The 17,150-nt window shown below is 36.1% G+C and overlaps 1 protein-coding gene across 1 annotated transcript in view; it reads left to right on the top strand.

Annotated features, from left to right (window-relative positions):
- Dock4 (dedicator of cytokinesis 4) overlaps positions 1 to 17,150 on the top strand; it is a 445,040-nt gene that overhangs the window by 203,398 nt on the left and 224,492 nt on the right. The window contains exon 8 of the mRNA XM_076835166.2: positions 4,755 to 4,906. Within this exon, the coding sequence (XP_076691281.1) occupies positions 4,755 to 4,906 (152 nt within the window). The remainder of the gene's footprint in view (positions 1 to 4,754; positions 4,907 to 17,150) is intronic.

Here is a 17,150-nt window from a genome sequence, read left to right as displayed (position 1 = left end):
AATTGGTTTGCAGCTTCATGATATGAAAAGAGATACAGTAGATGTCATACCATAGATGGCTTCCTGAGGACTCTTTAAAGCACAGTAGAGCTGCAAGAGTCATAGCCATTACATGTGAACTCCAGGCATTCAGAGGACAAAGTTTCCTCTCCATTGATTCAGTTATGTTCATGAGCCTTCCTGAAAGTTCCGTTCAGCACTGACCTTTACATCTCTGGCAGAGCATAATCACACCCCCAGCTTTAGCTGAGGATGTCAGATATTTGACAAGCAACAATAATGTCTGACACAAACACTTTTTCCCCCTAGTTTTATTTTCTGTATATGCAATTTTGCCTCAGTTCTTTTTACTTAACCTTATACATGGGTGACAAATTGATTTCACCTCTCTTAACACTGCAGTTTACTGGTGGTGGCTGCCTGGAGTGTAGTGATGATAAAACTCTGGGATCTCATCTAGGCTTTGATTGATTAGCCATATCTGCCATTGGTGAGAAAGAAAAGAGGGGATACTTTAGTATTTTACAGCATAGATTCTAGTCCAAAGTCTTTGTTGTACAGATGAGGAGAATAAAACATTATAATTTCACTTGAAACCTTAATTTCTCCTCCATAACATTTTACTGTTTCTTAAAAAATGTAGCCTTGCATTTTACCGTTTCTAAAGCAAAGACCTATAGCCTGAGAAAAACCCAGTGATTATAAACTTGAGGAGAACATGCTGTCTTCTTTAAGGTGTACATTGACTTAGCAATAATCAGTCTCTGCAGTCCTGGTCTTTTTTCTGCACAATATGAAAGTGTCTGTTGACTCACCAAGGAGAATTGGGAGGCACAGTCCTTGCTATTGTTGTTGCTTGTTGTCACTTGGACCAACTACCACAACATGGAGGTAAAATGCCCAACAGAAGATGTTTTACTTCTTTAGGGTCATATTTATAAAACAGTTTTATTTTTTCATGTCACTAAATTCATATTGCATCAGGAGGAAAAATTGTCTTGCTTTAGCTTTTTGCTAGCCTGTTAGCAGATCTTTCTCACCTAATTGTGCTCATCTAAGCAGTAAAACTGCTAAGCCTCACAGTGTTAACATATGTCCACTCAGAAAGTCTTGTCTAGTGCCAAAGGCCAGATCTCAATCCTGCTATAAATAGAGAAGCTAATTAGCTGATTGTCTGTTTTTTTGGCCCACAGAGTATCTTCATAGGAACCTTTTATGGTTTTATAGGATCATGTTATCTTCTTGCTTAATCCTTAGTGGGTTAGACCAGTGCTTTACAAATGGAAAATTATGATTCTCAGAGGGAGATTTACACCCCACCTCCCAGTACACTTGACATTGTCTGAAGGCATTTGGGGGTTATCGCATAGAAGTGGAGGTGGAGAGAGGCCAGAGTCCAGGAAAAAAACCATGAAACATTCCACAAAACCTGGGATAGCCCCCACAATACATATTCAGCCAAACTATACTCATAAGGTTAAGAATTGTGTGTTTTCACTCATGGAAGCTAGAAAGGAAAAGAGAAAAGAAAGGTGGGGGCTAGGGGTCTCATGAAAATTGAAGGGAGATCAGTAGAATAGAGGAAAGGGGAGGGTAATCAGAAATCATGGGGAATGCTATTGCCTAAATTATATTGTTGTGTGTATATTCAAATATGTAACAACAGATCCCATCATTATGTACAACTATAATGCACCAATAAAAATATGGAAATAAAGAGATATTTAGCCAAAATTGTTATTAGCACTGAGGTTAAGAAATCCTGATATGGATAATTCATCTAATGATTAATGTATTATATGAAGATTAAAAAGTTCAGTCAGTGAATAAATCTTTGGGATGAATATATTTTTCTCTTAATCCGAGGTCTAGATAAACTGTAATCACATGTAGAGTAACTGTCACATACATTTTAACCATAAATTATTTCAAGATGGATTTTTGTGTGTGTTATAACTACACAATTACTACTCTTTATATTATCACTACTACTTTTTAGTAACTACTTTTGAAATGTGAAAATGCCTTGTAAATTTTGTTATTGCAATAATATTTTCAAAAAGATATTTTTAGCACTTCCCCAAAGCAGTGAATTATCAAGAGATAAGCAAGTAATCATAACCTACTTAAGCCCAAATCCATCCTAGTCCTAGAAGGGAGTTCCAAGTTGAAGGTTGAAGGGAGGGAGAGGAGAGCTTTCAATGCCAGGGTGTGCCAGACTCGAGGGTTGTGCCACAGGTACAAAGGGTGGAATCAGACTTGCATGTTTGCAAAAATCAAGGCAGTAGTTGTTCAGAGGATGTGACATTTGTCAGTCTGCTCTGATTTGCATCTCTTTGCATATGATCCTGATCAGTGAGTCTCAACCCTCATTGCCCATTAGAGTCACCTGGGGAGCTTTTAAAACTACCACTCTCTGGACCCCCATCCCCTAGAAATTCTAATTTAATTGTTCTGGGATAGGACCTCGGTATAAGTACTTTTTAATAACTCTCTTGGTGACTCTAAAGTGCAGCCAAGGTTGAGAACCACTGATCTAGATATATTGGATTCCTTGCATGAGTAAGGGAGCTTATTTTCCCATTGGTTCTAAGTGAATGTTGTGATGGATGCTACAAACTGTGCTTTTTGTAGTCAAAAGCAGACACCTCCTTGAGGTCAGTGCTTTTCTTGCAAGTTTTTTACATCTGGTTCTTTAGCTCTGCCATATCATAGTCATTTAATCAGAGAAGCCTGTGCTGTGTTTCCCTTTGAAGTATATGTACGTTGAGCTTTTTAAGTAACTTAGCAAGTCAGTTAGCAATTTTAGGGAAAACAGTCTTTGTGAGTTAAAGAGATGTAGTTTTATGAATATATGATGCTTCTTTTGCCATAGTAAAAAGAATTTTAAAAGCATAAAGTAGAGAAAATTCATAGAAAACAAGACAGAATTATGGGTTTTTTTTTCCCTCTAAAGTTAGAATACTCTTTTCCAAATAGCTTTTTTCTAATAATTATGGTCAACACATACCACAATGCTGAGGCCCACTTAAAAAAAAATGTATTTACTCTTTGCTCTTCATTGTTACCAAGAGGTGCCCAGTGTACCTGTTGAGTGGAAAGTGATTACAGGTGCATTTAGTTGATCTCATTTTTATTTTAACCTTTGCTTTTCAAGTGGTTCAAAATAAAAGTTCAGAGCATGAAAAAAAAATCTGGTAATTTATGCCAGTATGTGATTTACAGCTGGAAATTATAAAGATGGCATTTTGGCTTGAAAATTGGTGAGTTGTTCATTAATTACTGAACTCTACTTAGAAGCTTTGAAAAGATGGCTGAGGTAAAAATGGGGTTATATTCTTTAACCTCCAACAAAGGCTGTGGCTTAGTTACCATGGAGTTAAAAATCTCTGAGGCTTTTTTTTTTTCCATTGTCAAGCGATTCAGAAGAGGTGACTTCATTAGTAGTCTGTGATATGAAAGTGATAAGCCTGCACTTCTTTAGCACCTGTTCTGTTACTACACATGCCCATCCATGTGTTTTTCCTGTGGTTTTCTCCTAAATCATTGTCACTCAAAGTGCCGTTCAAGAGCCAGCTGGACTCTGAACTATTGAAAATTGGGCCAAGGATAAGACTGGCAAGCAAATAATTAGAAATTTTTTTCACCATTTTGACATTGCCATGGTACTTTTACTGTATTTTATAAAAGTACTGAAGTATCAGCCTCCAAAATATCAAGAGGAAAGCAACTTGGTTCCTTGCTGTAAGCAGCATGTGGAGTCCTATATTATTTGTGCTCCATCTTTAGCTCTCAGCCTCAGTGTCACTTTTCCAGAAAGCCTTCTTTGACTGCTCAGACTAAGGTTGCCCTGCCTCCCCACCATCCCTGGTAATACAGGCCTTGCCCTTCACTCATTCAATTTCAGTTTTACAGGGGGTCGGGGTACACAGTTGTGCTGATGTCTGTTTCCCCCAGTGGATATCTCCATGAAGGCATAGATCTTTTCTTTTTTTACTCACCCTTGCATTCCCATTGCTTGGCACATATCAGAGACTTAACAGATATATGTTGAATGAGTGATCTTCCCATGTTCTTCTTACCCTTGGATCCTCTCTTCCCTCAATCCAAGAGCTCTCAGTTCTGGTCCTGCCTCCAGCTGTGACAAAGATACCAATTCTTTCCTTTAGATACTTTGCTGGCTTTCCTAAATCTGTTTCCCTGCAGGGTCTCAGCAAGTTAGAAACATGTTCTTGCTTTAGTGATAGAATATCATTGCCATACACTGTCTCACAAAACTACAACAATTTTGCAATTTAGTGTAATTTATAGAAGAACTTTTAATTTTTAGAAATGAGATGTCATAGCTACATTGCTCAGCTACCATCAGTGTGCAATGGTTAGTGAAGTATAATATAATCTGTTTTTTAAAAGATGAATGATAGTTTGTTCTCACCCTGGGAGTTGATAGGGGAGCTGCAGAATCCTTTGAACTTCCTTCTGAATCTCCTTTATGAGTTGATGTGATGTTAGCATTGATAATTTTAAGTCTTAAAGCAAAATTCCTTCATGAGCTATAATATAAACTTCATAGTTTCTCATTTTAGAAATTGGCAGAAATTTGAAATTTAAATTAGAACTGAATCCTAAAATTAAAAAAAAAAATAAGAAAATTTAGCCTGAGACATCACTACCATACCATAATTAATTAGTTTGTTGAGTGCCACTATTTTCTTTGGTCCATTCTAATCATTTTTTTTGGTGTTGTCATTCAGATGGAACATAGACATCGGAAGAAGGACACCCCAGTGCAGGCCAGCAGTCACCATCTCTTTGTCCAGATGAAGAGCCTCATGTGTTCCAACCTGGGAGAGGAGCTGGAGGTCATCTTCTCCCTCTTTGACAGTAAAGAGAATCGACCAATCAGGTAACTACATATGGAGATACTACCTATGGAGACAGTATTAGAATGGTAGAAATTTGTGATTGGCACATTTTAAGTTCTGTGACTTTTGTACACTTTTACTCTGTCAGTCTCAATTTTCTCATCTGTAGAACTCTATACAGGCTATAGAATTGTAATAATTGACATCAAATGGAAGCATGGCTTTGGTTTCAAGTCTGTTATTTGTTTTGTTTGTTTTGCATTGGAATACAAGGAAGGAAGTTTCTTTACAGTCTGAAATTGGTTTGCTTATCAAGGTCAGCACATTTTTTTCTTTCAGTTTTCTGTAAACAATTACATTATTCTTATCCTGTTTGGGTCAGTTGATATCAAGAGATAGTTAAATACTCTTAAATCTTTTCTGTAAAGTTTCAGAATTATAAAATGATGATGAGTTTTCACACTCTTTTCTCAGTTATCTGAGTCTTACCTATTATAGTGCTCCTTTGGAAAGTGTTAATTTTAACTTTTTTTTTCCATGTTAGAGATTGAACCCAAGGCCTTGTGCATACTAGACAAATGTTCAACCACTGAGGTACATCACCAATGCAAGTTATTGATTTTTAGAAAAAAATCATAGTGAAGCATATAGCACACATCTTTTAAGTTAAAATTTTTACATTTAAATCAAGAATTAAAATTAAGTCACTCAAATCACACAGAGTTATCTTCATTGTACCATGCATTAAAAATTACTTATGAAAATAGTACTAGTAATTTTAAAGAAATCTGAGCCACATACATTGTTTCATAAACATAAAATAATGGTGGAATATTTCTTTTCTCATTAAATTGATTTCTTTTTCTAGGAAGTATATCAGGGTTTTTAAAATACATTTATAGTCATAAAAATCTTTGGTGAGTTAATTTCTGTTAGTCATTTTTTTACTGGTGCATTTTATTTCATGACAGTGGATAGTGTCCGTGGAATTTAGAAGGTAGTGTTTTTGTTCGGTAAGGACAGAATTTATGAGCTGTGGAAATAACAATGGCAATACCACTTGAAAATCTACCTTATACACTGCTGGAGAAAATGAATCAGAATGTTAGAAAAACTTTCTCCCTTCACAAATCAGCATGTTAAAAAGGGACATTAAGGGCTTGAAAGACTGATCCAAGTTATAGTTCAACACTTTTTAAAAAACATGTGACAGATTATTTGGAGATAAATCATTTCTGCTGAAGTATATATGGTTTATGGGTAGAGTTTGACAAAATTTTTGTAACATTGTTTGCATATAATATGGTGTCTTTAATATATTTAACAAACTATACAAACTTAAAAAGGAACAATGATGGCACTCTTGCTCATTCATTCCTTGGAGCTGAAGTCTTTGAGAAACATAAATTCTCTTTTGCCACTAATGTTATAATTGCATTAATGTCAGATTATATTAATTTAGGGTTACGATTAACTTCTTCCTGAGTTTTGTCTGGTTATAGACATTTTCAAGTTTTCTAAAACATTCTATATAGTCATTGATTTCCAGAGCTCTCCTTTTTACTTGGTGAAAGTAGGAAAATAACTCCCAAAATATTGTCTTTGTGGTCCCCAAGTTCAGACCAGGAGTGGGCCCCTTTTCCTGGTCTGTAATGTGCTTGGTCTTTGGTGCTCCCCTGCCTCCTTCCTCTCTTCCTGTCTCTAATATCCCACCTGGCCTGTGAAGACCCCAGGAGAAATGAAGCTTGAAGTCCTCTTTGCCTCTGCTCACAGAGTTGGTTCACCTGTGGCTCTCACCTTTCAAACTCACAATCACTGTACAGGTGTTTGGCAAAAGAATGAATCAGAATCAAAACATAAGCTTACTCTGTATTTGAAACCATCTCCAGTTTAGCTTATCCACATTTCTAAGGCCTCTGACGGTCACTGATTGTTATCTCTCAGGCTGAGTTCCAAATCTTGTCAGGAATAAGTTTGATTCCAACTGCCAACCACACAGGTCACAGTTCCCTTGTGAAGAGGTACAGGGTGCACAGTCTCAAGACAGGGCTTGATTCCTGTCCCTGGAGTTGATGGCACCTCCATAGTCCTGACCTCTTTATGCACCCCTACCTTTCCCTCCATCCTAGAACTGATAAGGATCCTTGCTTCCTTCAGTGTGCCCCACAGAGATAATGAATATAAAATGTCTGCATCATCTCAGAAGAAAGTGTTATACATGTAAGATGTGATTTTAGGGTACTCTTAGATTTCTTCTTATGTGGATATTTTTAAATCATTATGTCTTTCTCTTTTCAACTTTTTATTTCAGAATTACACATTAAAAAGGTAAGACAGTATGAGACACACTGATATACCCACCACCAGCTTCAACAGTTATCAGCTCAGGGCTGTTCTTAATTATATCCCTGTCCAAGCCTCCTCTTTGCCCCTAGATGATTTTGAGGCAAATTCCTAACCCTCTTCCTATTTTTAAATATAAGTATTTCAGGGTATATCTCTAAAAAAGGGAATTCTGAAAGAAATTGCCACCTAAAAACTTAATATTATCTTGATAATATCTGATTCCTGTCAGTATTTCTGTTTCCCCTGTTGACTCATAAATATTGTTTACAAAGTATTCAAATCAAGAACTAAATCAGATCCATACATTGCAACTGGTTGATTAAATCTTATAAGTCACATTTTCCCTAATGCTTCCCTCTCCCGCTCCCTCATAAATTCCTTGTATTTTATTTGTTGAAGAAATGGGAGTCATTTGATTTCTTGTTTTCTGATAGTTCAGAATCTAATTCCAAACAATGAAAACAGTGGACAAAAAAAAAAATGGTATAGTTAAGTGAATGCTTCTCTTGTTATATAGCGTCATTATTGTTACAGTTTACAAAAATAAAATACAATCTAAGTGAGATCTTTATGGCATTGCCCTGACCATTAATCACAGGAGGTTACCTCATCTAAGTACAGATGAAGGGGCCAACATTTGCAAGACCTGTAGAGGAGGGAGAAGGAAAGGAGGATGTTTATTTCTCTTATGAGGCAGACAACTAGTTAAGACTTTGGTTTTTTAAACCTCCCTCCTTTAAGAAGCAAATATCCATCTGTCCAACTTTGTTTTAAGTGCTCTAAATATACTGTTATAAGCATCAGTTTTAAAGGTGAGGCAACTAATGCACAGAGTGATTAGGTAATGTGCCTAATGTTCTGTAAGTGGCGAGAGGTAAAACAGAGCGACAAATCTTATAGTCTGGTCCCAGAGCCCTATCGTCTTAACCTCTACATTGTAGGCCTCTTCAGAATTACTCCTTAAATGCTTTAGTGTTTGTCTGAAATTTTCCATAGTTGGACAGGATTTTATTGACTAGAATGAGAGTCATAGTGTTAATAAGAAATTATTATAAACTAATGATAATGGCAATACTGGAATCAGTATAAGCCCTTAGGAATAGTCCATGCTCTAGAAATTGGTTCTTAAAATTGAGTCCTCAAAATATTTCAAGAAAAGTAAAGTAAGGCTGGAGGTATAGCTCGGCCATATAGTACTTGCCTGGCATGCTTAAGGCCCTAGGTTGGATCCTTAATACCACAGATAATAAACAAACAAGAAAGAAAAGTAGCTTCAGCTCTTGCTACCTGACTGTGATCAAAATCTTAGATTCCATACTTTCAAGTGTCAAATATACAAAAGGAGCATGTGTAAAAACCACAAAAAATTGTGAAGCATATAATATCTCCTCAGGTACCAGGAAAATGGAACAAATATAGATAGATAGATAGATAGATAGATAGATAGATAGATAGATAGATAAAATTAAATAAACAACAACCCTTAAATCATCATCAATGCCAGGCCATATTTGGAAAATTGGTGCTAATTTTATCTTCAAACAGTTACTGGCACTGCCTGAAGTTGGCCTAGATTGTTAGGCCACTGCTGCATGGTATGGATACCTCTTGTATGAAGTATGAGTAAAGTTAGGTGTATTCTCACAGCATCCTGCTGGTGCATGCCTGCTGCAGACCTCTTTTCCACTTTCCTTCCCCCAGCTGTTTGTGTAGCATCACCAGCTCAGAAGGCCCAGGATGAAGGTCCCAAAAGATAGGGGCTTTAGGAAATAGACTAGAGTTTCGAGACGGAGAGATTAGCCATGGGCCAGAAAAGGCCAGCTATTCGATGATCATTAAAAATAATACACTTCTGGGGCTGAGGATATAGCTCAGTTGGTAGAGTGCTTGCCTTGCATGTGTAAAGCCCAGGATTCAAACCCCAGCACCACCAAAAAACAACAACGGCAACAACAACAACAACAAAACATTTCTGTTTATTTGAGCTTTGTACCATCAGGGCTCAATTTCTTTCTATAAAAGTTAATTGTTAGTTAAAAAAAAATAGTTTTCCAGTATGAAGTTTCACATGAGTAAAATGTTTCTAGTGAATATTTATCTGGTCAAACATTTGATTTTACCAGTTTGCAATGGTATAGCCAGGAAAGGTAGGGAACCAGTTCTCTGTAATTTTATTTTAGACATTTTATAGCCTTTGTATAATGTTTCTTATGTGCCAGGCACTGTTCTAAGCTCTTTTAAAAATATTAATTTTTTTTAGCTTGTGTAAAATACCTTATAAGATAGGCAGGTACTACAAATACATCAAATTTTATAGCTGGGAAGACTGAGGCACAAAGATTAATACCTTGCTAAAAGTCCTACAGTTGGCATGTGGTGGGGCTGATATTTTAACAGGGAAGTCTGTGCAGGAATAAGTATTATTAATATCTCCACTCATCTCATTATCTATAATATTTAGAATATGCTACAAATTATAAAATTGTAATTTGTTTTTGCTTAGCCAATTTTTACTCACCATTGTGTAGTAAGAGATTTGTGGAGAGTTTCTTGTTTTGTCTTTTAAGAAATTAGAGTAGTTGAACTTGAACTCTTTAAGAATTGACAGAAAGAATCCAGTGATGAGGAAGAAGTCACATTCAGGAAGAGGTGAAATCACGGATGGTCAAGGTCCCTTAGGAGAGGGGCTTCAGGAAACAGACTTGAATTTGCAGATGGGAGGATTAGCCATGGACCAGAGAAAGGAAGAAAGGGAAAGGTGTGCTGTGTCTTAACTGAGCTATTGGACTGGGGACATGCATTTTTCATTATACAGAGAAAGTGAACAACTTGGTATTATATTTTACAGTATCTCCTTTAGGTTGTATTTAAAATTGGCTCTTAGAATGCATGGCAATAGAAATTGCCATAGTGTTTATGCTGTCCCTAGATTATGGAGCTATGGATCTGTATATTAATGCTTATCTTTCTTTGACATGGCAATTAATAGACAACTGACTGTAAATTATATGGGCCAGTGAAAATGACATAGTTCAGTGGTTGACCAACTCCCCTAGAACGTTCATTGCTTTATTTATTGATGTATTCTAAGGCTTCGTTAATTAAAATTGTACATTTGTCTTGGGAACTAATTCATTATTTTATTTCATTCTCATCTGAGACCATATTTAACAGAACCTGAGTGCCACCAATTGGCATTCACCTTACTATAGGGCTACTCATGAATGTGAGCTGCTGGCATGAGCTTTTATTTTAGAAATTAGCAGCAAGATAGTACTTCTGGAAAAAGCCTTATCCTTGTAATTAATTATAGATGAAGTTAACTTTCTGTTGATACCTTATTAACATACTTTCCTGCAGTTAGGTATATTTTCTATCATTATTCAGTTAAATTCTCATTTTCCTGGAAATGCATTTCTATATAAATTTATATTGCCTACAATTACATTTTATTCAGTATATCATAACAATTCTATTATTTAAAGAAAAGATAAACAGTGATACAATTGGTGAGAATACACATTTTTTAATATGGACTCATATGTGAACTTCTCTCCATCTGGAAGATACTTATCTTCCTGCATTTTGAAACCATTTTATAGTATGTACGTGGCCACCCTCTGAAATTATATCACCTGGGTTGAAATCCTGACTGTGCCATTTAGTAACTATATAATCTTGGGCAAGTTAACTCATGTATATTGTGGCTGTTAACTCATCTGCTAAGTGAGGATAATAGTAGTACATTCCCCCTAGGATTACTTTAGCACTAAACTCTGAGTGTGATGCTTGCACACCTGGTAATTAGTTAGTAAATCTTAGCTATAGTGATGAAGATTTTTAAAAAACATAACAGGAGGTATACTTTAACATAATTAGAAATATGTGATGGTTGCCCTTGAATTCTTAAAGAAATCATGTCTTCAAGGAATTGTTGATTTTTCTTATGTAAGATATTACAGTAATGTAAAATTTAGAGAACCCTTCTAGTAACTAGTAAAATGGAATATTAGGTGGAAGACTACTTTATTGATGTAGTCTAGTCCCATAGATGATCCCAATTCCATTCTGTCTAGAAAACATACCTGCATCCAAGTGAACCCACAATGATTACCTTTGATAACATATTTGACAGAACTTAAAAGGAGTGTTTTTCTACCTAGGCGCAGTGGTGCACATGTGTAATCCCAGTAACTCAGGAGGCTGAGGCAAAAGGATTGCAAGTTCAAAGTCCACCTAAACAACTTAGCAAGACCCTGTCTCAAAATAGAAAATGAAAACAAAAACAAACAAAATAGGCTGGAGATGTAGCTCCATGGTAAAGTGCCTCTTTCTTACTGGTATAGGAAGGTCAGTATTGCCTTTAAAGCATAAACTTTAACTTACAGATAAGAGCAAAATCAGAGCTCTAAATCAGTATAAGTTCATCCTCCAAAGGTGAGAAAATTTCAGTTAGAAGAATGTATGTTACCTCTTCCCATTCATTTGTTTTTTCACTCATTACACAAGTGCATAGGAATAACTGTTCTGTGCTCACAGTGCAAGGCCCAGCTGGAGATCCAATGGTGACTCTCAGAGCAAGTGCCAGGAATCTACTTTAAAAAAGATGAAGGATGCTTCTTTGATTAATGTGGGAGGTGGGACAATGAAATAGGCATAAAATGTTGAGATGGAGTAGAGGTGTTTTGTGTTTGTTGCCTTACTCTTTTGTGAGTAAAATTTGAAACAAGATTGGCTGCCATCCAACAGCAAAGGACTGGAAGTGAATTGCAGGAGGAAGGTAGGCAGACTGAGAGCAAGGGTGTGATAGGGATCCAGCACTCCCGCTACTGGGTGTGGACTCAAAGGAAAAGAAATCAGTCAAAGAGACATCAGCTCTGGGGCGTTCATTGCAACACTATCAAAATAACCAAGAGGTGAAAACTACCTAAGGGTCCACCAATAAGTGAATGAAGAAAAGGTGATATATACGTATTCAGTGGAGTGCTTATTCAGCCTTAAGCAGGAAATCATGTCTTTGGCCCAGGATGGATGAACCTAAAGGACAGTTATCAGTGAATAAGCCAAACGCAGAAAGAAAAATATCAAATTAGCTGACTTATATGTGGAGTATAAAAGAGTCAAACTATAAAATATAGAGAGTAGAATAATTATTACCATAGAATTGGTGGGGGCTTGGGGAGATGTTGGTTAAAGGACATAGAACTTGTTAGATAGGAGAAATAAGTTCAAGAGATCTATTGTATAATAAGGTGACTATAATTAATAGCAATGTATTCTTGAAAACTGCTGAGAGTGTAGGCTTTAAGTGTTCTCACCATGGGGTGGGAAAGTATTTGAGGTAATGCATATGTTAATTAGTTTGACTTAGGCATTCCATAATATGTACATATAAAATATCATGTTGTATGATATAAATACATACAATTTGTTCTTTTGTATTAGGAATTAAACCCAGGGGTTCTTTCCTGCTGAGCTACATTCCCAGACCTTTTTATTTTATTTTTTCATTTTGAGATAAGATCTTGCTAAATTGCTGAGGCTAGCCTCAAATTTGTAATCCTCCTCCAGAGTAGGAGTGTACCACCATGCCCAGATACAATTTTTGTCAATTCAAAATAAATAAATAAAATGTTAAAAATAATACTCCAATGTTAAAAAAAAAAGGAAGAAAGAATGTGATAGTGAGTTTGTGATGAGTAACAGAATCCCTAGGTGCATTGAGTGAGCACCATTAAGAGATCTCTGAAATCTGTAGGGAACCTGGCTTCCAAGTTAGCTTTTCTAGGAGTGTTCAGGCACTGCGGATCAGAAGCAGGAGGTAGGGCTGATGATTGAAACACCACGTGTCCAAAAGAATGAGAAAACTGGGAATCCCGTGATATGTTGAAGAGAATCTAAGAAATTACATTTGTAGCTTCTAGTAATTCTCTTTAGGGGCTGACAAGATCTAAGAGCCTTTTCATTTTTAAAAGAAAATGAAAGAACTGTACTTTTGAAAAGACTCAGTTCCTGGGGAAATTTTTCAAGAGCATACGGAAGGGAGCTGTTAAGGAAACTAGTTATTTGGCCGAGAGTAGAAAAAAAAAAAAAAAGCTAATATTTTTGTGTTTACATGTTAGTACATAAGACAGTCAAGAGAGCAGATAAGGTTTTTGAATTCTCTGTGCCCTGCACTTGTGTTTCTTGGTTCATACATCATTTACAGCTCACCATGGCATGATCATACAAGTTTAGCATCTATATTTTTATATAAATTAGGAACATATATTATTTTGAACATTGAAAGATTGTATGCATGGTTCCCTTTTTCTAGTTTCATTTTATAAAACTAAAATTGTAAGCTCTCCAAAGCAAAGCAACAATGTAGGGGAAAAGTTCAACTGGCCAGACATTCAAGGAGCACAGCCCCAAGAGCAAAAATAGATCATTCAGAGACCTCCTTGAATCGTGGCAGTATCAACCACCCATACTGCCCAGAGTGTTTCCTGCTATGTCTAGACATGCTGGCACAGATCTCACTGGGGGTGTCTGCCTGTCAGCGACCCGTAGCGCCCTTCCCTTGGGCCTCTTGTTGAAAGGCACTGCTGCTCCCCACCCTCCCTCTTCTCCAACATTTGATTGTTTTGGCAGGTGCATGAAAATTGGGATTGTTGTCACTTCAGAGTTAATCATATTTGTGCTTTACTCCCCCTTTGGTCACACTTCTGTGTCCCATAAAAACAAACAAATAATTGCTTTAGAGACTTAGTGATGTCCTTAATGGGAGAAATTTTAAAGAAATCAGCCAGGAGGTGAATCTAAATGAAAACAAAATAGCCAAGAAACACTTTTATTCGTACTGAGAACACTCAGGGTAGAACTCGTTTATTTTTTTTATGATGCATTTTAAGAGCCATACAATTTCAATTATTTTTGAAATTGTGAATCACATTATTATAATAGGTGGCTAGAAATTCAAAATTGCAGAAAACCAAAAGCCTTACAAACTGGCCTTCTCTTTCTCTTGAGTTCTAAGCAATTATTTGGGTGACTTGTCCCTTTTTACCTTAACATGGAAGTATTTTAGAAGGTTACCGGAAGGGCATTTTATTCCTATCTGTGTGTTTAAAATATGGCCTGGTTAGTGTTCTTTTTGCTAGGATTCTGTTTCTTCCTCTACCTTGTGATTATTGCTTAGAGGGAATTCAGTATATTAAGTTTTTCTAAATTCCCTGAGGGATAAACTGTCATTACATAAAGAAACCACCTGGCAAGGACTTCTTTGGTATTCCGTGCCATTCATGTTGCAGGATGATTCAACATCAACAAAGAAATTATTAATGATGCGGCTGTATCTTCTCATCATCTTTGTGTTCTCAGCACCTTGCAGAGTGGCTGACACATGGGGTTGATGCAGTTAAAGGAAGCTTTCAAGTCTTGCATTGCTGTTGAGGGGAAGCATTAAGAGTTGATGCCATTAGCGTCTTAATCTTCGCTATCATACTTCCACTCCAGGGGGGATATGCTTCTTAATAAGCGAGAGAATTCAAGGTGTTGAGTGCATCAGAAACATTATAGAGTTGTTTCATGTTACACTATGTTAATCAGAACTCTGCTCTCAGACCTGTCTCTAGGGAACCATCATTTACAAACACTGTCATGCTAAAAAGTACATAAAAATTGTCAGATAAATGCATAGCATCTTTTCCATCTCATTTCCATTTAGAAATTTGGACTACAAGTTAAACAGAGGCTATAGCTCCTCCTTCTTCTCCTTCTCCTTCTCCTTCTTCTCCAGTTAAACATAAATTCATAGTATTCCTGTGGAATTATTGAGGTCAGTTCATTCATTCATTTATTTAGCAAGTACTTGTTTCTCTCCTCTTCCAGGCCACTCATTTGGGGGTGCTCATCATTGAATAAAATGAGAAAAGTTAGTCCTGCCTCACAAATCTTATATTCTACTTATGTTCAAATGTTGAGAAACATTTTTAAGGCCAGAATTTCTATAATTTTCTTTTCTAAAGTATTCAACGAACAAATTTTATTTTATAAAAGTAATTCCAATGTCTAAAACAATGATCAACCTTTTCAGTGGCTAGGTTCAGTTCAGTATAAGGTTCCTTTTTAAACTTATGTAAATTGCAGACCTCAGCAGATATTAGTGTACCTGTTCTTCTGCATATTAACATTTGTCTATCAGTACAGAGGCTTTGTAGCTTTCTGATTAAGAAAACTTCTGACTTTCAAAAAGCCTATGTGGCATCTAATTAATAAATGCCATTTAATGATGATTTAGTTTCATTTTTAAAAAATATAATGAATATAAAGAATCTTACAGGTAAGCTGCTGAAAGGGAAATTTGATTCTGACTTATTTTTATTAAAAAAAAGAACATCCTTTTGAGATAATAAATGCATGGAAGATTTATTACACTTATTGTTTTTGTAGGACTTGAATTGCATGGATTTTTATTACCTATTCTGTTTTCATGAAGGCTTCTTTGCCTTAAAAAAATTGCATACTTCAACCCAAAGAAATTATGAAGAGCTTGGGTTTACTTTACTTTCAACATTCTTTATTACACATGCTTTCCTAACAAAGAGGCATTGTTAGAAAAGTCAGAATAATTGCTGAATGTAGATCAGAGTGATTCCTTCCTCATAAAGTGTCAGAGATACAATGTTTACAGTGATCAAATTATGTAAATTCCCAGAAGAATAAATATGAGACTTTCTGCCTACCCCTTCTTATTTCACAGTGTCTGTTTCTGTTGACCTAGATACTATCACACCTACTTCTGGTTCCTTCTCTGAGAAACTTGTTTTCCAGTTAAACTTTTCTGTAGAGAAATGCAAGCAAATATTTTCCTAAGTCATTTAGTTATAAAATATTCTTCTTTCTAAGGATTTTACTCAAAGTGAACTTTGAGATTTCTAGGGTCCCATGTCTTCTGAATTTAGACTCATTGTTGCCTTTCCTAAATCAACATCTAATCAAGATTATTTCTTTAATGTTTCAATCAATAAGTCTGGAAACTGTTTGTAACATGAAGCAGCAGATGTGAAAATCATTTATTTATAATTTTATGGAGTTTTGCATGCCTTTTATCATTGAGTCTTAACTTCCTAAACACAAAATTCTTTGAATGTCTTTATCATCTGAAATGAAAAATAGCACAGAGTGGTTAATAATCACCCTAAGTAGTAAGAAAGAAAAGGGCTTGGATATTGAAAATTGGCAATGAACTTGACTGTAGCTTAGACATTTATCTCCTCTTGTGTCACTCAGCTGAAGTCAAGTCCTTTGCTGTTCCAACAAAGCTATCCCATTATTAGGTTCTTAGTTCTTCCACACTCATGCATTTGTAAAGTGAAGCTGGGCTTGGATGTTAATCTTTAAAAAAGAAAGCACATCTCTTTCCTCCTTAAATAAACGACTATGGAAACATTGGCATTCAGGGTCTTCCTCTTTCCATTTCCCTTTAGTCAAAGAGCTCATGGCCCTAATGTTGCTTTAGTTTTAAAATTAGAAATCACATTAATAGCCTCTAGAAAGACTTGCTTGAGATGTTGCTTTCATTTATTGCCAAGGAAAAACTCTGTCATTTATGTTGGTCATGTGATTGGGAGAAAGACAGAGAAAAGTCTTTGACCCTAAGGTACCTGGGTTTTGTTGCCTGTTTTCTGATATATATATGACTGTCTTAAAAGAAAATCAATGATTCTGACTGGTTAGGACCTTAGTTTTTAAGCTCGAACAGCGTCCTTTAATGTACCTGGACCTGATAAATCAGGATCACCTGGTAGAGCCTCAGCTTTGTACAGCTTCTCAGGAGAATGTTCTGGTAACTGGGTTAGGAGTCCTTGGATAAGGACACCAGTCCAGTTTGCTACTGATCATTCCCTTTGCATATAGCATCCTTTTATCCTTCATCCATAGTGAGTACTAAAGCCC

The sequence above is a fragment of the Callospermophilus lateralis genome, chromosome 1 (assembly GCF_048772815.1).
Source record: "Callospermophilus lateralis isolate mCalLat2 chromosome 1, mCalLat2.hap1, whole genome shotgun sequence".
NCBI classification, from domain to species: Eukaryota; Metazoa; Chordata; class Mammalia; order Rodentia; family Sciuridae; genus Callospermophilus; species Callospermophilus lateralis.
This window is presented reverse-complemented; position numbering and strand designations above follow the sequence as displayed.